The 27,166-nt window shown below is 30.8% G+C and overlaps 1 protein-coding gene across 17 annotated transcripts in view; it reads left to right on the top strand.

Moving 5' to 3' along the window:
- The window catches only part of LOC140047359 (voltage-dependent calcium channel type A subunit alpha-1-like), a 131,026-nt gene that overhangs the window by 42,056 nt on the left and 61,804 nt on the right, over positions 1 to 27,166 (top strand). For 13 of the 17 annotated variants that reach the window (XM_072092323.1, XM_072092331.1, XM_072092329.1 and 10 more), the window contains exons 4-12: positions 8,659 to 8,764; positions 10,720 to 10,859; positions 14,499 to 14,626; positions 16,623 to 16,799; positions 17,544 to 17,740; positions 18,203 to 18,306; positions 18,672 to 18,844; positions 19,656 to 19,769; positions 26,681 to 26,902. In XM_072092323.1, coding sequence (XP_071948424.1) covers positions 8,659 to 8,764; positions 10,720 to 10,859; positions 14,499 to 14,626; positions 16,623 to 16,799; positions 17,544 to 17,740; positions 18,203 to 18,306; positions 18,672 to 18,844; positions 19,656 to 19,769; positions 26,681 to 26,902 — 1,361 coding nt within the window. Of the gene's footprint in view, positions 1 to 8,658; positions 8,765 to 10,719; positions 10,860 to 13,119; positions 13,212 to 14,498; positions 14,627 to 16,622; positions 16,800 to 17,543; positions 17,741 to 18,202; positions 18,307 to 18,671; positions 18,845 to 19,655; positions 19,770 to 26,680; positions 26,903 to 27,166 lie in introns of all 17 variants that reach the window. The other 4 variants (XM_072092324.1, XM_072092325.1, XM_072092328.1 and 1 more) reach the window with 4 other exon arrangements.

The raw sequence follows: 27,166 nt of genomic DNA, 5'->3' as shown, positions 1-27,166 counted from the left end.
TCATAATTACATTTACATAATCATCACGATTAACTTTCATCACGATTAAATTTCATCGTAATTAAATTTACATAATCACCATGATTAATTTTCATCACGATTAACTTTGGATAATCATCGCGATTAGATTTCATTGTAATTAGATTTACATAATCACCATGATTAATTTTCACGATAAACTTTGGATTATCATCACGATTAACTTTCATCGCGATTAACTTTCAGCACGATTAACTTTCATCATGATTAAATTTACATAATCATCACGATTAACTTTCATCACGATTATAACTTTCATCGTAATTAAATTTACATAATCATCATGATTAATTATCATCACGATTAACTTTCATCACGATTAAGTTTCATCATCATTAAATTTACATAATCATTAAATTTACATAATCATCACGATATCTTCATCATGAGCGTATGTGCGCTATAAAAATCCGGTTATTATTATATTATTATTATGATTATGACTTTATGCTATTTACCTTGATTAATTTTTAATATTCATCTTGATCTTGGATAAATATTTCATGATGAACTTTTCATAATCCATAATATTACCCCTACTAAGGTCATTGTTGGATCATCATTATCTTATCTCAATCATTCCTCTTCAGCATCTCCAAGCTGTGATGTAAAATAAGAGATAACAATGAGACCGAGAATTGTTGTCAATGGTGGCTGCGCGTGCCAACTGCTCCTGTGTGTATCATCTTCTTTCGGAGTAAAGCCCACTCATTGTATATAGCGGAATAAAATGTAACCCATCCCCAAGGAGTCCTAATACACATGTCCACTGTATCAATAATAACGACATACCTTTCTATAGGACATATCTTTCTGTTTAAAGAAATAGTTTCGTTAGTTGGTATTGTACATTGTAGGCCTACATGGTTATACATGTACGGAATACCTACGCCATTGGGTTTCGTATAGTCATAACTGTTAGTACATCGTTCAGTTGCATACCGCAAATAGGCCTAAATCCATCCACGGAAACATATTCTGTTATTTATTAAGCCTAGGATTCGGTTTTTGTTCTTTAAAATGCTGTTGAGAAGTGATTAGGGTACAGTATGACCCCTGCCCCATAATAAAGGAAGACTGTATGATCAACAAAATCTCCCCTTATTAGGGATGTCATCACCAAACTGTCATGTCGTCTTCACAATTATCTGGTAACATAATACTAATAATACTAATAATAATAATAATAATAATAATAATATAATATGAAATAATACTGCTGTATATAACAACAATAATCTTCGACATTGTTTATTCTTCATATTATTTAATAATGATATATTTATTATTATTTTTTACACCATAAATCATATTTTCATAATTATACACACATAAAAACAACGTTGTCATCATTATCATATCATCATGAATTTCTCTTAATCACTAGCATCATAATTCATAATTATTATCATTGCATAATCATATATTCATATTCATAAATAACGTTACCACAATAAATCCAACGTTGTAATTATTATCATATTCATAATAGGCCTATCTTTTTAAAAATCATATTCATAATCATTATCATGTGAATCCTTACCAGCCAACATCAACATAAATTATTTTATTATTCCATTATTTTTAATTAATTTTTAATTATTTCATTCACAATTATTTTCATCCGTATATAAAAAAACAACATAAATTCTTGTACGCCATTCTTCTCAGTATATTCTCATTCTCAATAATAACAAACGTATTCCTTGGCTATCTATGTTCGTAATAGTATATTCTTCGAATACATGATGCGGCTAATATTACTCATCTTCATAATTAGTTTATCGCGTACATTAATTAAAATTATAAACATCATCAATACTGTAACGATCTAGCCGAGACTCATGGGAGTAACTCGAAGCAGACGAACGTGAGCAGAGTTTTAATTATGAAATGTGACGACATTGTTTAACATTTGTGAAATGTCTTTAGGTTACATTCACATGGATTATTCCGGATGAAAATAATCATTAAATGGATGTAGGCCTGTACTGTTAAATAATATATCTGTTCACACACAGTTCGTAAGCCTAATTGGGTCACGGGTCACATGTCACGAATCCAAAATTAGTTTCCAACAATTATACCCATCTCGAAATGAAGCACGATATTGTAATAATGACTCGAAATGTGTTTTAATGACAAAAATGTGCGTGTTTTATTGGTTGTTTTCAGTCACGTGTATTTTTTCGCATAAAACCATAATACCATCCACACCCAAGAACAAAATTACACCGTCCTCCTGCGCATGCGCTATAACGTATTATAATTTTTTAATAATACCAAAATAGATTCTAAAATAAACTGACACAACAACGACAGAGGCTGTAAAACTAATAAAACGCAATTCTGTAGATCAGACGGTTAATATTCCGTTGTTTTTTTTTACATTCAAATAGCGCTTCGTGACGTCACGTTTCCCATTCGATCTGAAATTGCTAGCAACCGCATACATAATATATACGAGATGCAGTAGTATTATAGTATCTACTAGTGCAGCTATATTTTGAACGTTAGGTTTTCGTCGTTTAGGTTTTAAGATTATACTGTTTATGTCTATCTGTAATAATGTCTTCTTTATTATTCTATTTTTAGAACTATAGATTAGGAAAAAAAATGTTTTAACCAGAATCTACTATTTTTTTGTATTCCTTCCAGGAATGTTAATAACAATAAAATACTTGCAATATTTTTTTCTTTCGCGTATTTTACTTTTTTTTGTAAAGAAATCAAAGAAAAAATGGTATTTTCCTAATGAAAGTCATTTTTTTTGTACTAGGAATTTTAGTGGATTACAATAATTAATGAATGAAACAGCATTCCTAAAGTTGGTGTTCAAATTGATTTTTTTAAATGTTCAAGGAAGGTATAATTTGTGGTCTGTGCACTACTGCGGATTTCATGAAAATGTAATAGTTAGGCCTACCGCGTGAACTCATAAAAAATGATTTTTAAATTTGATTCATTTTGTAATTGGATCAGGCAAATCATACTGAGAAGTGACATCGAAAGATCGATATAGAGTGTGTGCAGCGGGGGCAACTCGTTTGATAACTAAGGTATTAGATAAAACATCTATAATCACATACATAATAATCATATGCAATGCCTAATGCTAATAAATGCTTAATGCAAAAAAAAAAATATTAAACGTTTATGATATTTACAAAGTAAACGTCATAGGATTTATGGCAAACGTAAAATTCAATGAATTACCACATCACATTTTAAATATTTTTAATTACTGTGACAGTATTAGGCCTACTCATAACCTCAGAACAGAAACTGAATTCGAAATTCCCTTCACAAGACTAACTTGCAGTCAACAGTTTATACACATATATGGACCAAAATTGTGGAAAGAATTCACTTGTAATGGGGGTAATAAACCGGTTATCTTAAAGAAACAAAATAAATGTATAAAAAAACAGGTTAAAAAATACTTTTTATCACTATATGCTGATTAACAACACCTTTGTTTATTTAAGTTCTATATACTTGTTCTTATGTAAAAGGGTCCTACAAAAAAACGAAGCTATAGCTTTTTTATGCAGGATCCCTGTTCTCAGTTGTACTGTAATTATGATGTACTGTAATTGATGACTAAATAAATGTGGAATAAATGAAATGAAAAAATATATACGCATTAGCATATATCGCTATATTCGTGCCGTTCCTAGCACTAAAGATAAATGTGTGCGACTCGCCGAAGTTAATTAATACTGGCGGGTAATTAATAATTCGCAAGACGGAGCGTTACCTGCAGAGTTCAGATTTGCCGAGCTTAACATGGTAATTCCGTCTTCGAAAAGAATCTAACAATATATGCGTGCTGCTCAAGTATTACTTAAGTCTGCCTAAACATGTTCATAGTGTTTAGCCTACATTTGTTGTAAAAAGGCACATATATTTTGCTTTTTTAGAAAAGGGATTTTAATGTTAGATAGATTTATAAAGATTGCTATTAAATATCCAGCAGTGACACGAGAAAGACCATGCATGGTTTAACAAGCGCGTTAACAAACTGATGACAATTACAATACGCGCGCGTCCACTTTATGTCTCTTTGTTATCAATACTATAATATTCATATCACGTATGATGCTATACAGTTAAGAATAATTACTGTACTAATGTCGATATAATTTTAATTATAATTAATGAAAACGGATAAAAACTGTAAATTTTAAATTAATATTGTATAATTCTTTCTGAAAGTTAACACAGTACATTGTATTAGCATAGTACATGTATTATTTATTTTAGAAAGACAGAAAGTAATTCGATATTAGCTGCAGGGTAACTGTTCAATTTACATATGTACACTGTACATGATGATCTTCTCTACATGACGAAGTCCTGGTGCGACCATGACAGGTGCAAGCCCCTATAATATTGAATGTTACGTGTAATACGTTCGTGCCCTATGGAACGCCGACTACTACACATATTCGACACTATGAAATGCCGACTAACGTGTAGTGCAGCACATAATTACGTGTATGCAGACAGGCCTTTATTTTTTCTATTATCATGAAATCCCTACACCACCGATAACTCACTTGTGAGGCACCCCTAAACCACCGATAATTCACTTGTGAGGCACCCCTAAGCCACCGATAATTCACTTGTGAGATCCCCGCCCATTTGCTTATTTTTATCCAGGCTGAATTGTCAATGTCCAACAAGGCATTATGCAAAAGGTGCTGACTTAGCCTTCAATCCCCTCAGTTCTGTTATTGCATTCTAGCTTCTGTATTTCCATTCTAACACCCTCCTCACTACTTTTTAATTCAGCTGTTAGACTGAAGGGTCATTAGAAGCAATACTCATTTGATATACAGGCGCCGACTTTGCCTGTGTTACTACTCATTATTATACAAAGCTCAATCGAGTTTTGTGTAGACTTACTATCAATATTATATGCTAATTAATCACTATTCTCATTATTATTGATATTGTTGTGTTGAATGAGAATGCCTTCTCAATAAATAATTGATTTATTCTTTCCTGTATGTATAATAAGCATTATTGAAGTTATTAAGTGAAGGTAGAACAGTTATTATTTTGAACATCCATTCAAACGTTTCATTCTTGTTGCGAAAAACCACAGCTTAGCCGATTCTCGGTACTGTATATCAATTTATCGAGATAGGAAAATACCATGATGCAGCGTTACATGTTTTTCACATGTATCACCTTGTATCATAGACCATAATCCAACCTTGCATTATACAGAAACCACGTGTGATACTGTATTACGGAACGTCCATGATACTGGACAATTATTATAGATACAGCACACCGAGAATCGGGGCTCAGCAAAATGTAGAAGCTGCTTAATTATCTCTCGCATTTTAAGCTATTATAATTCAATTCGAATAAATTATAATATCATTTAAAAAGTGCTCTATAATTTGAAAACTCGTTAATGGACGTGTATGCCTGTTTCCTAGACCTATGTGTCTTATGTCACGGTAGATTCTGTGAAATGAATGAATATAATAGTGGTTATGAGGCCTACATTGAACCGTTTTTATAACTATACACTCTTTACACTGTCTCTGTCAATCATTAGACCTTGGGATAATATCAAAGGAAAGATTCAATTCAAATTTAAGCTCTGTCATTATATGACCCATTTCATTAATAAATGTGTATATCTGTGGGTCATTCGGTTAACAGTTACTCCATGACATAAAACTTAAATACCATTGTAAATGTTGATTACACCGTATGGCTGTGTACGAGCGGAAACACACGTCAAAACCACTCGATTCAGAGTTGAATTTGCTGTAGTAGTCAGAATATTAGGCCTACTGTACGCCAATAACTTTATAAGGCAAAACTACGTTTTTGTAACTTAAATAAGGACCCCATTGGAAATAAGTTGTTTCAGCTTTAATAGGGTATCCCGGTATCTTATTTGAATACCGAATAAAACAAACGAACAGTAATTTGTAGGCCTAAGTGAAAACTTTTTTTGTTTCGTTTTTTTTCCTACGGAAGTGATTACCTGATTAACATAACCTCTTCAAATTCAGATTTAATTAATCTTTTTTCATGTTTTGTGAGACAATACATCCTTAAGTGGTATTGTTTACATAACTCATTCTAAATTTCAGAGCATAACTCATATAAGAATTTTCAACTCGATTTTGATGATTATTGACTACGTTGAATATGCATATGCGTTACTTGACCTTTGCAATCCAATATATTTCACGCTAATTATTCTAAAAGCACTAAACAATCGATAATGATTAGAGAAATTTTTATAATAAATGAGGACAGTGCTATAAGCATGTTAGTGATAAATATAGTAATAATTAATATGTTCTATATAAATATATGAATTGTTATTGATATATATTTACATTGATTCCAATAGTAGAATGGCTAGAGGAATTATTCGCGTACAAAATTAGTTACTTTTGTTACTTAATTTAAGCCACTTTTAAGTTTTGTCTATACTTTCAAGTTTGACAAAAACAGTGTGATGTTCCCAAATATGGTAGTGATATGTTCAAATATGGTAGTGATATGACATCATGATGTCCATATATGGGCACATCACATTTGTTTGTCACATAGGCCTAAAGTTTGTAGATAGAGCTTTATACAATATATATTTATACAAAAAAAAAGCAAATCGAACAGAGCACAATCAAATGAAATAAGAAAAATTAATAAAGTCCAGAGAACATGCTTACCTTGGACAAGGACTATAGCCAAAGTTAGGAGGCATGACAAAAGGTACAAGACAAAAAAAAAGATTATAATATCATCAGTATTTATACGCGCGCGTGAATGCGTGTTTCTGCTTATATTTCTTCCGCGCCTCCTATATTCTCTAACATCAATATCAGATGCTTAAAACACTTTCAATATACATGTTTTTTTCATATCCAACCTGAAACAGAACGTAAACATGATTAGTTATTAATGCTTGTAATAATAAAATACGATGTCTAGCATTATCTCACGTGCAAATTTCAATTCGATTGTATTCACTATTGGCCTATATTAACTTGCATTTCTCATTAAGTTTGATATTACATAAAAAGCGTACAGCTTATATTATGGTTTGGTATTGACTACAGATAAAAAAACAATGACGTCAGCGAAGAAATATAAGATGAGCTTGTTTTTGTCATTATACATTCTCGTGCGTTTAATTTAAGTTTTATAGGGTTGAGGCAAGCACGAGAAAATGTGCTTATGGTAATGTTAATAACATTAATGATGGTTATGCTTATTCTCGAAAGGTCAAACATTTTTTTTCATGATTTTTTTTTAAATTTTAGTTTTCCTTTCAGTCTTAAACCGAATGTAAACAAATCATCGTAAATTTATGATCATTTCAAGTATCATCATTTTCAATTTAATATAAATATTAATCATTACTACTTACCATTATTTCCGTCATCATCATCATCGTCATGATCAAAGTGATCACCGTTAGCGACCCACATCATCAGCAGCAGAAACATGAGCGTCATTATCATCATCTTCATGATCATCTTGATCATCATCTTCGTGATTATGGTCATCGTGATCATCATCGTGATCATCATCGTGATCATCATCATCGTGATCATCATAATTATCATCATCAAAACTTAAAATTATCGTCCATCATTTTCATCATATTTCTCGTCAGGGTCATTATCATCATAATCACAAAATGTTCATCATTGCACTCATTTTCATTATCATCAATATTAATCATTGATCAATATTATAATCATAATGATTTCCGTTATAAACTTAATGTGATGATAACAAAAATCTTAAAACGTAATGTAGTTATGTTTCTGGATATTATTCCGACACAACGTAATTTTAAAGGTTTAGTTTTTGAGGATGTGTTAAATACGTCCGTGTATTATACGAATATAGATATTCAAAAAACGACACATTGAAACGATACGTATGCATTATTTATTCTTCATTATGGCTATGGCTATTACAGTACAGGTTGAATCATGCACGTATTAGATTGCACACGCTGTACCTGCATGGCGATAAAGCTATTAGAATGTTCAAACTGCTGTACGTACTGGCTATAGAAGGCCAAGATACGCTCAATGATTTTTTGCACGAGTTTGAATAAATCATAATAAGATGGCGGAATATATTAGTATAATAGTTGTCATTGTACAGACCTACTTTTATATTCCATATTAAAAGCTTGATCAATGTCAATTGTTTTTATTTTATTATCTTTTTTTCGGTTGGCACTTTCAGCAAAATCAGTGCCTCCATCATTTTGTATATTATTATGATTATATAGAAATTATATTGATTGATTGATTTGATATTGAATGATATGATTATAATAATTTTGAAACATGACAGCCTTTATGTCCCATCGTGCTTTGGTATCCGTTAAGCCTAATATTTATTTTGGTAAATTTTTGTTGTATTGTTTTTTGTTATTTTGCTTTCGTTGCTTAACATTTAAAAATATATATATATTTTTTAATTTAATTTTAATTTTAATTCCTTTTTTTAACATGCCAGCGTTCATATTTAAGCTTGTCTGTTTAATGATATTGTTTTGAAAATAATTAATGTGATGGAATATAATATGAATTTCCTTAACGAAATGTTTACTCCGTTTGATTATCTGATCTTATGTACAATTATCGCCAACTGTGTCGTCTTAGCTTTGGAGACCCATCTTCCAGAACGGGATAAAACACCACTGTCAATACAACTGGTAAGTTTCCTCCTATTTACTTATCAATTGTATCAAAATAGCGATTAGTCATGTGACCTGTATTAGCGGTTAGTTACGTCATAGTTGGCGCGCGCGTACAAAGGTTGTAAACTAATTGTCATCTCACGCGTGAACTTTATGATGATGACACTTTATGCCAGTTATTCAACAATAAACAATTTTGTTATGTATCCTATAAAGTGTAATTGGTTACGTCATAGTTGGCGCGCGCGCGTACAACTGTTGAATACCATTATCATCAATCTTTGAACGCACGCGTCAACTTTATGATAATGATATTTGACCTTGTCAACAGTCTACAAACATGAAGACAACACCTCATAATCGTTACGTCAATATTCGTAACGTGGTGTCGAGGGGGATGCGTTGTAATAACCCACACACAGGAAAGCATGACGTGGACAATGTTCAGGCGTATCATGTGACCTTAAACATACTGCACATGATAATCGCAGTAGGGTTTCAGATGATAGAGAAAAAAAGCATCGTTCTCTAAATTAATATTTAGTTTTTAGATTGCCGATAAGATCACTTTGAATGATCACCTCCACTACCAAATCCGATCATCCACACTCGACGTAACAAAAAACTGTTCGATATTAGCCTGAAAAGTAGACCATTTTTACCATTCTTGCCATGAATTTTCCAATCGATTTACCGAATTGATCCGATATTTGGAACATACAAAATGGCATTTAGTGAACTTGAAAGTTAATGAATAATGTACTAACTTATGACATGACATACAGTCACGACGGTTGTTACTGGTTTTTTTTTCAATTAGAAAATTGATGATTTGATGTTAAATAATATTACTTCAGTTTAAATATGGCGCGCGTACTAATGAAACGAATAATAAAAGCAAATTTTAATTATCTAAAAACACCCTATCCTACCCCCTCAGCGTTAAGGAGTAGATTATTACTAAGGCATCTCTCTCGTCATCGACGTTAAATAAATTATGTATCGGCAACAGCAGCAAGCTAATTTACATTTATACTAAAATCCTTATTTCGGAATAAACGTGAACGTTAGAGAACAATTTTCTTGCACAGTTAATACTAATTATAATGGGTTTACTTCATTTGGTTTGAACATGGCAATTCAGTCCAGTGTAATTCTAATGTAATTGAACTTAACACATGTATAGGAAAATCGATAACTATTGATTAGATATGTATATACACAGTGACGCGTATTTATCAGGAATACAAAAAATGCACATATTACTGTATACTTTTAACGGTACATATTTGATATTGAGAATAGATAAGATTGTATTGTCTAATCCGAATTTAATCCAGAATTACCATGGACTGTGTAAATTTGACAATACATATTGTCAAACAACATGCGCAATGCAATATTTCTTTTAATTCTATTCTCACACCAAGCAAATTATCTTCTTATTTAAAGTAATTTATATAGGTTTTATGTGTTTAATGTTTATATATATCAAATATATTTAATATAATATTGTTATTATTATTATAAGAAGATTGAGTTTTGAGTTTTTTTCTGTAATGGAAAGAAAGAGACAGTATTTCGTCGTATTTGGGTGGAAATATAAACACAACGCCGGATACAATCTCCTCCAGTGCGTGTTTCAAATATATTTTAAAACCATTTAAGTACCATTCCTTTTGATACCCATGTTTATAGGTTAGATGGGTAGTAAATATTGTATAAGGCACAAACACTCCGATATTCTCTTAAAACGCACCGACTCACGCCTACCACATGGAGAAATAATAAGTTATTACTCCATTGGACTACCAATTCAAGTTTAAAGGGAATACCACTTTAGTGAAATTCTAATATGTATTGACTTAAGTGAACTTAGTACTTAAAAGGGAATATCTCACTTAAGTGTGATTGGTGAATATGATCACTGTATTGTATTGAATTTGCATGTGTTTGTGTTCTTTATATAGGAAGCAACAGAACTGTATTTCTTAGTAATTTTCTGCTTTGAATTTGTCATCAAAGTCACGGGGCAGGGATTTTTATTACATCAAGGTTCTTATCTAAGAAACGGATGGAATATAATGGATTTTGTAGTAGTAGTTTCTGGGTAAGTTAAAAACCTTTATTTGTGCTTATTGGTTTTAGCATTTGTATTATTTTAATATTATTATGGAATTCAATAATCACGAATAGAATTGTACAAAAGCACCAAAAGTTAAAGTAAGTTCGTGTGTGTGTCGCCCTCTTCGTTACAAAAACTTTTTATAGAATCGTCGATTGTTAAAGCGGGTTATTATGTGATCTTTATTTTGTTTGTTTTTTCCATTATTTGATGTATTAATATGTAAAGCATATAATTTATATTTCTATATGAAAGTAGAAATATTTAGTTTTTTCCTACTTTTGAATTATAACAAATAAAAATGCAAGAACAAAATGATATTATTATCCCTATTATTCTTCCGACGTCGCTCGTCTCAAAACCCGCGTGAGATGAAATTATTGAACCGTAACACCCCCCCCCCCACCCGCCTTCTCGGATGGTGGTCTCTGTTTGAGAATAGTTAGGCTAGGGCCTAGGCTAGTTGGTTATGTTTTTCGAACCTACTAGTCTACTCTAGGAGGCCTAGATATGCAGTTGAGATTATGAGGTGGAAGATGAAATATGATGACCATGATGAGGCCAACCTCTCTCTGGCGGAGGCTAGCTAGGCTAGCTAGGCAGCCGTGTGTGATGAGCTGACGTGACGGCCCTGCCGCACTCTTCGTGGTGCCTTTTAGGGCTATCTAGAAGGCCTAGGCCTAGGCCTACTGCTGTAGGCTGGGGGCTACGGTTAGATGTTATCCATCTTGGTGAGGGGATTTGTTTTATGAATGATGATTCTCTGTTACCACCACATTCCTGCTGGTGAAGTTGTTAAAATACAGTAAGCCTAAATTGTTAGGCCTAGCCTAGCCTGGCCCCCACCACTAACTAGGCCCCCTAACTAGGCTACCTAGTACTATAGTAGTATGTAGGCCCTATAACATTTTATTTAAAATTATTTATGCCATTTTATTTCAATTAATTTAATAAAATACCAGGCCCCTAGTAGGCCTACTACTAGACCTACCGTAGGCCTACTACTCTAGCCTATATATAAATATTCTTTTTTCTTAAAATTTATTTTATTGTTGACAACAATGGCATGAACAAATATTTTTTCAATAAATGTATACAATTATTCTCTGGTTTACACAATGATTCCATAACATTTTTCTATCCTATTTTGTTGTATATTTTTTGTGTTGCAACTTTTTTTTCAGGAGATATTTAAAAACGTTAGATTTTTCAATTGTTACGAGGTACAAAATGATAATTACGAACCAAAAATAGATCATGGCAGATACTGCACTGGTTTGTGAGCATCGGTTGATTTGAAACGATCTGTTGATTCATGTCCCATCATACAATTGAAAAATCTGAAATCTCACTATATAAACCTTCGGAACCAGCTACTATTAAATGTTTTAAACCAGACAGATGTTTAAACATTTGGTTCACTATACTCTATTTTTTTGTTTAAAACATTAACAATACATTCTTGCAAATTAAAAAAAAAATTCACACATTTTTGTGTTATCAATTAATTCAAGCATTTTCTGGTGGTTTGTTCCAGGTTAATTTTTTTTTAAAGAAAATTCAAAATAGAGCTCAAATAAAGTGTCCTGTTAAAAAAATTGGACAGGTTGGTGTTTAAACCCATTGTGCTTAACCAACATGATTTTGGTCCTTGGCCACCACAATTAACAATAAGATATATTATTGAAAAAAAGTTGTGGTTGACACCACAAAAGAAATGGAGCCTGCTTATAATACACTTATTTTTAGATTCTAAAAGGATACTAATGGAATGGTATCCTAGAAAATCTTTTATAAAAATGTGTATGAATAATTTTTGAGTGTCATTAATTAATGTATTTTTTATACAGATTTTTCTAATCAATTCAATGAATCAATTATTACTGTTATAAATCTGAATAGATAAAACAAATTTAAATAAATTAAAAGACAAACTATTGAGCTCTGTTTTGATGTAATTTTAGATTAAGTCACAGTATAAATGTATGCTTGTATGAAAATATGTCTGAAGGATAGAAATCTGTGAAGCATGGTTTTGTGCTTATCATGTAAACCACATGTCACTTGTTCGAATCCGGCTAGACATTTTTTCATACAATTAAATGGAACGTTCGTTGATGAGCTTTGCTCGATGCGATGATCCAAATTGAACTCATTATCTATATCATATATTATCATAATGTTTTTGCTCTCGTTCTTGCAATCTTTCGCCTTGTGCAATAAACACATACCTGGGTTTCTTCAGGCTACTAAGCATTTTAAATCCCATCTTTAACGTGCCAGCTCTCCGAGCCATCAGAGTTTTAAGACCCTTAAAATTGGTGTCAGGTTTTGAAAGTAAGTCAACTACAGCAGATAAAAACCTTTCAACCATTTTTTGGACTAATTTTCTTACTAGCTGTAGATTGGATCCTGCACAGCGCCATCCCCTTTTAACTGTCATTCCTTCTATATTTACCAGATATTCTAGATAGATCCTTTTTTAAGACCTATCATCAGTGTCAAGTGTTTTTTTTTTGTTGGAAAAACGTAAATTTTTATATATTGAGGGGGATGAAAATAATTGACGTTGATATATGGTTCTAAAAAATGATATCTTTATTACAATGTTTTTTAGCAGACATAACCTATTCTCTCTCCTAATCTATTTTTAGCTTCGCCTCCAGATTTTCCATTTGTCCAAATTTGTACAATGTACAAAATCATTTTTTTTTTTTTAAAAAGAAGCGAAATTCACAATAGTTAACAGTTGGGTGCATAATTATTTTGATGAAATTTGTAAATCATAATTTGTAATCATAATGACAAATTCATAGAAAACAATGTTTTGTTCAAAGTTAATTTGTGTGGCAAACACATTGACAAAATTTGGTGGTGCAATTTTTGTGTTATGATATCATGTGCTAAGATACTTGAAAAGAATCTTATTCTCTGTGCTGTATCTCAAACTATGGCATCTTCCATAGGCAATTTCTGTAACACAACATATAAAACAGTATTACAATACAGGTGTCACATGTATAACATGTGACACCTGTGTAGTATAATACTGTACAAATGATAGACAGTATCTATGAGAAGAAAACTGAAATCATTTCATTTTTTCGATTTAATGCGACTATATTAAAAACATTTATAATTAATTTATTTACATTTAAGATTTAAAATAAAAAAATTGTTTTGAAATTGTTAAAAATGGAAAGAAATTTGATGTCAGATAGGAAAAAGCATAGACTAATAGCTATTGTGAATTTGACACAAAAAAGAGAGAATTTTTTCCCTTTTTTCAGTGATATAACAAACTGAATATATACGCTCTTTATATAAAACTACGTTGCTACAGTTATAGTTGTGTAATTGATGGCTTTTTGTGTTTTTGAATAGTATGTACTTTATAGTTGGATTGAATAGAGTGTTTAAGGCAGTTGAATGTACTGTACAAGTTGCAAGTTTATAATTATTCCAAGTGGTGTTTACTATTCAAAAATGCAAATTGCTCATTAATTATTCGCAACCCTGATTCTTTCCTCATCTTTTAATTGTGCTCACCTTTTTAACAACACATTGTTTGACCTTTAACCCAGCTGACCCTTGACCTTTTTACCCGTTGCATGTCCCTTTCAGACTTGTCACATTTGTGTTAGGCATTATAACTCCAGAAGGGGAAAAACAAGAGGATACAGGATTTGATTTCAATACATTGCGAGCTGTCAGAGTTCTAAGACCTCTCAAACTTGTGTCAGGGATACCAAGTAAGTTGAGGGCAGGCTTGCAGTGCTTCTTGACGGTTTATTATAACAAGCATTATGCGTAAAAAAATAATTTAGAAAAGATACAATTGATGGAGTGACTTAATCCCCTAACAAATTACAACACTTTTTTTTCAGTCACCATCCAAATTATGACCATGTTTTGACCAGCACAATCGCGAGTGGCATTTTTCAATATAATCATTGTCATTAATACCATGACATCACCATTACTTGTCAACAATATCATCATTATCAATACCACCACCAACATCAATGATCATTATTATCACCAATGATATCATTAATAACGTATAATACCAACATCAATGACATCATTATCACCAATGATATCATTAATAACGTATAATACCAACATCAATGACATTATTATCACCAATTATATCGTTAATAACGTATAATATTAATACCAACATCAATGACATCATTATCACCAGTGATATCATTAATAACATATAATACCAACATCAATGACATCATTATCACCAATTATATTATCATTAATAACCTAACCAACACCATCAATGACATCATTATCACCAATGATTTCATCATTAATAACCTATAATGATATCATTATCACCAATGATTTCATCATTAATAACCTATAATACCATCACCAATATCAATGACATTATCACTAATGACATCATTATCACCAATGATATCATTATTAATAACATATAATACCAACATCAATAGCGCCATTGCCATACCCAATTTGCTTTAGGCTACTAAATTCAAAATTTCTTTCTATCAAATACAAATTTGCATGTAAAAGATATACAGCAGTGTCTGGATAGACATTTTCTAGATTTCTTGCACATCAAAATAGCTGAGAATATACAACAAGTAAGAGAATATGGCATTTTGCACTTGCAAGCCAGGTAAAACCTTTAACTAGTTTCAGCTTTTCATTTTAAATTCCCTGCTATTACTACTGACCATGAATGTATGTTGTGGTTTTTTCAAATGTATTTCATTGTAAATTAACTGATGAAAGAAATGGTTTACATGTATTAATCTCAAATTAAAACTCTATATTAATATATTATACTGTAATAAAATATTTTGTTTTTAGTAATCCGTTTACTAATTTATAAAATTTAATCCCAAAAAAGGGATCCCCATTTCAAACTAATCCATTTATATTTTTGGATTTGACTTAATTATTGTTAGCTAACAACCAGTAATCCCTGAATCTGTATTAATTTGTATGTGATATATTATTGATACTGGTTTAGTAATCAGTGTTAATCTGTAATAATCTGTAAGCCTAATTAATCCAACAGATTAATACAGCACTAATTACTAATAATTATATTGGTCTTTATTATTTTTTAACTTTTCAAAAGAAATACCTAAACACACTTAATTAAATAATCTTAAAATTATTTTAAAAAGCTATGACAAAATGTTAAATTAAAATTAGTTTTTATAAAGCAAAACAATTAGTGATATCTATTTCTTTCATCAGTTAAATTCCAAATATCAAGTTTTATGATTTTAATTTTTTTTTTACATAGAATAGTGGTGTAAGGGTTTATATTGGTAGATATGTAGATGGTAATAGATTATAGATCAAAACATAGAATCTAAAAATAATCTAAAACATTTGATAATCTGCATCAAAAGTGATCAAGATTATATATTGTAACACACAATTTATCGAAAAATGATCTAAAACATGATCTGTTTTGCATTTAGTGAAAAATTAATTGTGAAAAATCTAAACATTAAACAAAAAGTCTATTTTATACATTAATTAATAAAAAAGAAAAACAATTGAATTACTTTAAACCTTATTAACAAAATTAATAGGATATAAATGATATTAATAATTTAGTGAAAAAAAAATGATACTATTGATGGGACTTGAACCCATAATCTCCAGAATACTAGCATGGAATCGGACCTTTAGACCACTGTGATTATGCAACATATCCAAACATGTCTAACGTACACTTTTTCCCTACAGGTTTACAAGTTGTACTCAAATCTATTTTATGTGCAATGGCCCCTTTGCTGCAAATTGCCCTCCTTATTTTCTTTGTCATCGTTATTTTTGCCATCACCGGAATGGAGTTTTTCCGTGGATCTTTCCATAAAACATGCTTTAAATTAAGTAATGTTACTGGAACAGAGACAAGAACATGTAAGTATTGTTTATTTATCATTGACAAATCAAAAATGGGTGTGTTAATAAACAAATAATGAATGATTTGTATGGATAGAATATTTTCATTCGTTGATTTATTTAAAGATGTATTGTACCCCAAAAAACATGAAAAATGAAGATGAATGAAATCAGACTTTGAATAGGTTATTTCGTAGTTTTAATAAAGTTAATAACATTCATAGAAAAAAATGTTTTCACTTGTGAAATGACAAAATAAATGGTTAAATTCAACCAAAAACCCATAGGCTGGTAGCGGCCAATTTTACTATTTTTTGCTTTAAATTACAGTTTTTTCAGGTAAATTTTTATTTTTATCTCATTCAATTTTTGGTCAAAGTGAATAACTATTATGTGACATTAAAATGGCATATTCAAAAGAATTATTTTTTTAAGAGGGAAAATACATCTTTAACAGACAAACTGGTCTATGTTTCGATATATGAAAATATTATATCCATTCCACTCATAAAATAAAATAAACAGTGCAAACTTTGCTTTGCTTTACTTTGATATCTTATCTTTATTCCGGCTGGGATGCAACAAGAGGACGCAAGCTAATTGACCAATCACAAGTGACAGTTCGAATAATCCAATTTCAAATTATTCTACTGCAGTAAATAATATATATGCAGTAAATTGTACTATAATAATGTTTACATGATCCCTTTAATAATATGATTTTGTGAAAAACATTTAGTAATGTTATTCTTCATTTTATAGGGGTATTCGCTGAGGATGAACCCATGGTGTGTAGCTTTACGAATGGTAGTGGTCGGCATTGTTCAAATCAGTCGCAGTGTACCGAATATTGGAGCGGTCCTAAGTTTGGAATCGTTAATTTTGACAATATGTTATTTGCAATGTTAACAGTATTTCAGTGTATTACTATGGAAGGATGGACAGAAGTAATGTATGATGTAAGTGGAGTCGCATTTTTCCAGTATAACAGGCAAATTCTTTAATACTCTGTCACATATGTATCATGTGTGATGCTGTATCAGTCCACTTACCTTAACATAATAAAGGCATCATATTACATACTATCATTTGTCCAGTTTATAGGCAAATTCTATACACTGTATCAGCAGGACATAACCATACTTACCTTAACCGTAACATTAATACAGACACCACATGTGATACATATGTGACACTGTTTATAGCATTTGCCTATTTATGGTACTGACAGATAATGGCATATATGGAGATACAGTACTGAGAATTGGCTGAAAGTTGATGCTCTATAACCACAAATAAATTGCTCAAATAAGTTCAATTCAGAACTTTGTTAGCGATGAATTTTATACTTTACAAGCCATATGTTTATGTGTAATATCTTGCTATATAGCCTAACTATATTTTTTTATTTTGTTTTGTAGTGTGCGAATGCTCATGGAAGCGCATTCGTTTGGTTGTATTTCATCCCCCTTATCATTTTAGGATCATTCTTCATGCTTAATTTAGTACTTGGTGTACTGAGTGGGTAAGTTTTATAAACTAATATCGCATTCACATGTCAGAGGTTGCTCATGATTGGTGTGTTGGCTTATGGTCAACTCTTGTGTGAACAGCCACTTAAAAAGCTGGTCATGAGCAGCTCTTGATCAAGCTTAATCTCGATTGGGTGAGGAATGAGGAAATCTGAAACAAGCTTATCAGCTTGCCAGGATAAAGCTCCAATTAATCCATCATGCCATTTGCACTCATGAGCAATTGGTCATGAGCAGCTCTTGATTGGCAAACATGTGAACATGATATAATTTAAATCATTAAAAAAAAGGTAACTTATAAAAATCCCCTCCAGAGCTTCCTTTCTAAGGAAATTTCTATTTTATTAAATTCTAACAGAGAATTCGCTAAAGAAAGAGAGCGTGTAGAAAATAGACGACTTTTTTTAAAAATGCGGCGCCAGCAGCAAACGGAACGAGAATTAGACGGTTACATAGATTGGATTCGCAAAGCTGAGGAGGTGTTGCTTAACGACACATCAATAACAGACGAAGAACGGGCAGCAATAGAAGGTAAAAATTAACATATAATAGAGTTTGAAAGTTTTCCATCACAATACCATGTGATACCACTCCGTTGCTACAGAAACAATGTAAACCAACCAATGAGAATTGACCAATAAATGTTACAGACATTATTTGCGATCTCTGTTGACAACGAAGGTCACATGGTCCTGTGATGCTATAAACTCTATTGCGAATGAAATAAAAACAAATTATTGCATGAAAACCTAAAATTAAATCTAATATTAATTTTTGTATTTTTCTGATGTGAAAAATAATATAAAATGATATTGAAATAACTGATTTGTTTTTTATTATTTTATTTAAAATATTTATTTATTATTTTTATTAAATTGATATTAAATATTGAACTCAAAGATGCTCCTTATTACATATCAAGTGACCCTAACTATAAATGTAAAAAAGGTCAAATGTCAACCTTATTATCCCTGGTTAGCCACCCAATTGTCCATAGCTTAATTGCAAAAGTTTATTTTGCTTTTTTTGCAATCATTTGATTTAATAAAGTATATAAAATCCTTTAAATTGCAATCACTGAACAGCACAGTATACCACGTTAATGGCTGCACTAATAATACTGTTTATTATGTTTTGAATGTTAAAATATCATGCACATGAATGAAAAATAATTATATTAAATATTATTCACTTGATTTTGCCGTTGGTGTTCACTGAACTGTATATTGCATTTTAAAATCCTTATTTTGTTTGAGCATCATTTAAAGGGTTTTTATTTTTCACTCATTTGTGTTTTGTGTGATGCATGCTTTTTCCATGAGTTTGCTTTCGTTCTATATAGCTCGTCGTCGGGCGGCTGCAATGCAACAAAAAGAACTTCAAACTAACGGGGATGCTGGAAACGGTGTTGCCGCCGTAGTGGCAGAAATAGACACTATCGAGGTTAAGAAAAACGGTAGGCCCTCTTGGAATAATATCTCCAATCGCTCCTTCCTGGTCGCTTGCCGGCTGTTTTTTTTATTACTCTATTTCTTATTTATTGTCTCTGGTAGTGGGAGTTGTCTAATGTTCCTGGAAGTGTTGCATTCTTATGTCTGTCATACTTCTAGTTGAACTTCTAGTTTGTAATTTGAATATAAAGCTTGTTTGAGATTAAGTTTGAGAGACTACATCATCTAGCTTTTCATGGTTTTTATTTATTTTACCATTATAAATAAATTTTATACATGAAATGTTTACGATGATGTATTTATCAAGCTTGATCTTCAATGAAAATAACCATCTCTCTATCTTGTCGCTTGCTTCGATGACACCTCTTGCAATCAAAACAAAAATAAAAATATATAACTATTAAAAATAAAATTATCTTCAGTACTGATACATGGAAAAAGATAAATGATTGAAATGTTTATTCATTTAGAAATTACATTGCGTAATTATTCATTTGCATTGGTGGTGGAGCACAACCATTAAAGATTCAAATCAATTTTCATAATCGTGTATTTTGCAAGTCTAGCGCCTTCATTTGGATCAATGTAGCAGTTACACATTCAGGCAGATTTAAAAGTCTTCGGCAGAAAAATTCCCTGAAAACGGGAAAACTCTCCAAAATCCAGATTGCTTTCTTCTGTTCTTCATAGTTTGTCTAGTAATAATTTATTAATAATTGATATTGGGCATATTTCATAAAATGTAATGATGCCACAAGATATTAAAATAATATTGCATAAAAAGTATAAAATGACCAATATTAAAATTTAGCTTAAACTACATAACGAGACAAAAATGTTTTTTTTTTTAGAGATTTAAAACAATCACAAACTCCTTTTATATTTTGCGTGTTGTAATTTTCTGAATAGATCACAACATAATTATATTCGGTATGCAAATGAATCCTATAGAATTTTCATAGCATCTTAATATATAATTGTACTGAAGGTGCAAGACTTGTGAAAACTGAGATTATTCTCGCTGTTCAAATTGAATAGTACGCAGTTATGGAGTTATACAAGTTACCGTCCAATAGTTTCTCCTATGCTTTAGTTATTGTTCCTAGATTTAACCTAGATAATATTTCAACGTGTGCCTATCTATGACATGGTTTATGAATATTCATTACTTTTATATAAATAAACATAAATACATAGAAAAAAATAGAAAGAATACTATGGTTATATGCACATAGTTGATGTTGTTCTAGTAGGCTTATTTAGCATTAGAATTTGTGACTGTTTGACGTTTCTGCCAGTTTTTTGTTAGTGAATTTGTGAGTTTGTTTTTTTGTTTTAATTGATAATTAGAATTAGTAGGATTTTATAGGTTAGATTAAAATATTCAAAACAATTTTACAATTTTTTTATAGGACTAAAAACTAATTAACAATCACTGATTTATATTAAAGAAAATTCTCCACAATCATATCTGCAAGAAGTAGTGAATGACCTGACCTTTGAGATGAATATTCATGAACCTTTGTCGTTATAGCATATCCCATTAGTTCATCTGCTGTGTGTAATAAATGTTCAAGATATTTCTTAAGAGGTTTATTGAGACATATTAGTAGAGAAAAAAAGAGGAGAAAAGGTTATAACATTGTACTGGACATTTTTATAAAGTTATGAAATTCTTTTTCAACATTATATACAATAAACCTTTTGACAAAAATGTTGATTTGGAAAGACAGCTTAAGACATAAAGCTTAATGTCATACTAGCCCGATGTAGAAAGTTAAAATATCATTGCTGGGCTAGCAAACCGAAAAAATGACTCTTTATAGTCTGTACATAAACTGCACATGGAGAATCAAAATTAATATTAATGTTTCGTAAAGTTAGTCTGGCCTAGCAAAATGGCATTTGGGCTATTAGAATCAACTTCCAAGTAGCCCAATGGGCTAGTGCGTAATGTAAGCCTATTTGTTCATTGATTACCACAGCAGAATTAGCATAGCTTTTTTACTAACTAAAACTTTCTTATTTGAAATCTTGTGTAGCTTGTGCAAGACTTTTTGAGTCTTCTTCTGTCTTGTCTATTTTCTACTGTATTCTTAGGTTTCTTTCTGGTCAAGTCTGTACGGCTTCCAGTGGCTGATCCAAAGGAAGGTCATGCATGTTGTTACAGTGTCCTTAAAAAACGCCCTCTGGTGGTACGGGGAGTCTGCTACAACAAACAGTTGTTACGGGGGCCTTAGAAAACACCTCTTGTCTGTTCCCGATAAGGTCGCCTTAATAGGAAATTAAAGGGCGTCGACCGATCTTAATTTTTCAAAAGAAAAGAGGAAGTTGGATCCGCCACTGGTTAAATGTACAATAGACTTCGTAATGATGAACTGCTTCTTTTTCGTCAGTTGAAAGTGTCTGCAAATTTGTACTTGGTACAAGAGACTGCATATATATATTTGACCTTTGATATTTGAAGATTTAATACATTTTTTTCTTAAATAGCATGGATTTGTAGTATATTGTATTTATTCCCCTTTTGGGCATGCTTTTAACAGATTGTGTTGTCGTACAATTTTAACATCTAATAGATTCTAAAACCTTGTTTTAGTATGTGAACAATAGCAATGTTGTTTGAATACTGTGCAACTACAGTAGATATATCATCATCCCTATTTGCATGCATACACACAATGATTTATGCCAAAAAACATACATTATATGAAATATGATTTAATTAATGATCAGACATAAATATGCTATTGAATAATTCCTCTTTAAGAAATGAAAATCTTGTAAAAAACAATGTTTCATGATTTATGTATTGATTTATATTTAAAATTTATTTATATGATAATCGAAAAATAATTATTTTGTGACAGAATTCAATTTGCAGAAGAACAACATTTTGAAATTTTCAAACAATTAAGAAAATATACAGTAGAACCAAAACCAGAGAGTAGTTGAAAAAAATAAATTAAAAATTACAGTATGCTCAATAAAAATATAAAATATTTGATATTAAACAAAATAATTATAATATCGTTAGTCAATTATTCTTGTGTTGTAAATTATATACACACCTTGCAGCATCTTAATTAAAATAAACTGAAAATTACCCATAATTCATTATTATACATTATTCATCAGTGCATAATTATTACCCATGATTCTTTACTTATTAACCATCATTCTTCTTTACTGATTACCCATCATTCACGAGATATTACCCATGATTCATCAGCACTGACTAATTTCCAATTTGACAAAATGTAGAATTATTGTGACTCAGTTTTGCGCTGATGCATAAATTCAATAATACTTATCAAGCATAGAATTATTTTCTGCATTGAAATGTTCACAGTTCTTAAAAATCAAACTATTGAACATTCATTATTTTATGAATAACGAATAATTTGTGCAAAAAATGTACCAAATTTCAGATTTTTATTTCTACGTACAGTGTTTTGGAATAATCTGTTTCTAATGAATAAGTCATTTTAGGCCCTTGTAATGTGTGTACACGAAAATTAGAAATGGTATTGCAGCTTCATCTTAAATAAAAAATAATGTTATAAATACTGTAATAAATTTAAATTTACAGGAAATACTATACTGTTATAGAAAATTCTGTAGATTTTACAGAAAATACTGTAACTTACAGAAACTACTTTGAAAAACTATAAATAGAAATAATAAATATAATAATAAAATACTGTAACCATTACAAAACAATACTATAACTGTTACAGAAAATACTGTAATTGTAATTATAGAATATAGTGTAATTATTATTACAGAAAATATTGAAACTATTACAGAAAATACTGTAACCATTACAGACAATACTGTAACCATTACAGAAAATACTGTAACCATTACAGAAAATACTGTAACCATTACAGAAAATACTGTAACCATTACAGAAAATACTGTAACCATTACAGACAATACTGTAACCATTACAGAAAATACTGTAACCATTACAGAAAATACTGTAACCGTTACAGAAAATACTGTAACCGTTACAGAAAATACTGTAACTGTTACAGAAAATACTGTAACTGTTACAGAAAATACTGCAACTGTTACAGAAAATACTGTAACTGTTACAGAAAATACTGTAACTGTTACAGAAAATACTTTCATTTCATATCTTTCTTTATTCTGGAAAACTCATTTAATACAAAGTACTGGTCTCCCATGAGGTCCAGATTTGTGTATTAACTACAAAATTAAAGCATAATATACATATATTTAAAAAAAAGTTAAACTTTAAATACTAAAATTGCTCTTAAATACTTCTAAATTTATTAATTGGTAATTTTGGCATTATATTAAAAACAAATGTTATAGTTCATTTGATCTCATGGTTACCAATATACTTAAGAAGATGTTTGTAGGCAGAATTCCTAGAAAAGTATTCCATGTTATATAAATCCACTAATAAGTAAGTGCATACAAAATTAATTAACACCGCCAAGTTCAATAGCTAACGATGCCGCAAAGCTGTATCCAGTATAAAACATCTGTGGGCGTATTTTTTATATCAAATACATGATGTATAGCGATATGTAGAAAGAATATTACAAGGAATTTTAGGTTAGATTTGATTGAATATTAGAATATATATATAGAGCAAACATTGGACATTTTACAGCAGCTTAAATCGAAATTTATTATTTTGTTATGACAACCAATTTATTACAAATTATTCTCATTAAAAAGATTTAATACCATAGTACAGTATTTAAATTATTCTCATTAGTACAGTATTTAAATTTGTTTTATTTGTGAAAAGAATATTTAAATTTTAATAGAATGGATTTGTTTAGCTTACCGTATATATTTATTGCTAATGAAACATTTTGTTTACCATGCTGTTTGCTATTTGTACGACAGGAGTTATATTGTTAATAATTTCATTAATGTTATTGTCTGGGCAAATCTTGGGTTCAGCCCTTTTATTTTTCTTTCTTTGACTAAGTCTAAAAAGAATAGTTTAGTACTGTAAATGATAGAATGACAGTGATTATCTGCGCCACTTATTCCTCTATGTCTCTTATTTTTCTGCGCCACTTAAGTGGCTTATATTTCTGTGCCGCTTATATACCATTTATTCTTTACGCCGTGTGTTCTACACCACTTATTCTGCTATGCCGCTTATTCCTATACGTTGCTTACTCTTTTAAAACCACTTATTTTTCTACACCACTTATTCTTTTATACCGCTTATTCTTTTACACCGCATAGTCTTCGCCGTTTATTCTTACGCCGTTTATTCTTTACCGCTTATTCTTTTACACCGCATAGTCTTCGCCATTTATTCTTACGCCGTTTATTCTTTACCGCTTATTCTTTTATACCGCATCTTCTTCGCCGTTTATTCTATACCACTTATTCTTCTACCATATTGCTTTTTATTCATCTACAAGTACGGTGCTCATATTTCTTGCGCCGCTTTTATTTCCTGCACCGCTTAAATTTCTTGAGCCGATTATGTCTCTTGCGCCGCTTCTATTTCCATGCGCCACTTATTTATCTACACTGCTTATATATTCATCTCTTCAGTTTGTTCTATCATTTATAGTTATATGTGGATGTGATGTTATAGTTATGGTCTAGCACTTTGTCTAATATTTTATATATATTAATCTTTCTTTTCTTAATAAGTAAATGTTTTAGCATTTGGAGGTGGGATAATAGTAATATTAAGAGAGGCTGGCCAATCCATCATATTCATTGTGCACAGAGAGAAAGAGACACAAATATTTAGATTTGTTTTAAACACATGTTTATCATTTAATTTGCATAAACCAATTTACAATAATTTAATTCTGTTTTTCAATGACCGTTGATTTTATCCCAACCTTAAAAATTAACTTAAATTGTATGAATTAATTTATGATATTTCTAGCATGTTTCATATGCCAAATTGTATAATTTAAAAAAATTTGAATATTTAATTACATTGTTTTATGTAGTGGTTGCTTATTAATTAATTAATTAAAATGTAATAATCTGTATCTATTGTGGTAGTGATCTATGTGTTACTAATTAAATATTAATTGTTTACTCTTTTATTTAATACAATTAAATTAGGAATTTTACAATATACAAATTAATGATAAACAGTGTTGACTATTGTACTATCAATAAATCTAAAAATAGATTGATGTATTACTCTTTGATCTAGTATTAATGTTTAACCAATTATAAAATATATGTATTGGTTTTAATTTATTTAGGAACAAGTAAAAAAAAAATTAATGGTTGAAAATTATTGCACACTCTTTAATCTGTACACAAAAAGTTAGCAATGGGGAACTTTTGACTACACAGAATTTTTAAATGCCTTCAAGCGTAGCAAGCTTTTGCACATGCTCATAAATCACTGATTAAATTGACTTCTGTGATAAATTCTACTCTACAACCATAGAGCTATAAAATGAGTTAACTCCATGCTACAACTATCTTAAAATTTGTGTCTGATTCAGTGTGTAAAATGGGCGGATCATTGCTACGCTTGAATGCTTTCATTTGTTGCGGTCAGAAGCTCTTTACCGCTCTTGAATGAAAGGCCAATTTGATTGGCTGGTCAATCAAATCAACATACATGGTACAAACGCATGATTCTTAATGAAAATTTTCTTTTTCTTCCTTCTTTTTCCACTACCCTCTCCTGCTTGCTTATCTCACTTTTTATTTGGCAATTATCCTCTTTGTTTTCTTTGATATTTGCATAACCACTTACTAACACAATTTCCCGTCTCTTTATTTAATTTGGAATTTTCTAACGACTGCCTATGCATGTGTTAACATTCACCCTCACACACACACCCGTCTCATTAATATGCCCTACCCTCCCTCCCCAACCCCCTCCCCAATCCCCCTCCCTACCATTTTTATGTTATGCATATTAACCCAGAGCCACTAACAAATTCCAAAAATCACTCCAAAAAACCAGAAAGGCAGAAAAAGAAGCAGTGTTCGGGTTTTCGCAAGAAGGAGTACCAATTTCGGATATTGATTCGTAAGATGGTGAAATCTCAGGGCTTCTACTGGCTCGTCATTGTGCTCGTATTTCTGAATACAGTATGTGTTGCTATTGAGCACTATCCGCAACCATCATGGCTCGGAACCTTCCTCTGTAAGTATGTTTTTATATTGTAAAAGTTGTGAAGAGTTTTATCAAATACTATACAAATATAGACCTTCGTATCTTATACCATCAGATATTACGGCGGTTTCGCAACCGTATAAATAACAAATATGTATACACATAAAAAAATGTATTGTAAGGCAGTAAAACTCTATTTTCGCATGCCAACGATAGAACCCAACCTTTAGGATACCCTTCCTTTGAAACACCATAGTCAGACACCTTCCTGTGGAAAGAGCAAGGGGAATTTTA

Source organism: Antedon mediterranea, chromosome 4 (assembly GCF_964355755.1).
Source record: "Antedon mediterranea chromosome 4, ecAntMedi1.1, whole genome shotgun sequence".
Lineage (NCBI taxonomy): Eukaryota > Metazoa > Echinodermata > Crinoidea > Comatulida > Antedonidae > Antedon > Antedon mediterranea.
The sequence above is the reverse complement of the archived record's forward strand: the minus strand, read 5'-3'. Positions and strand labels throughout refer to the sequence as shown.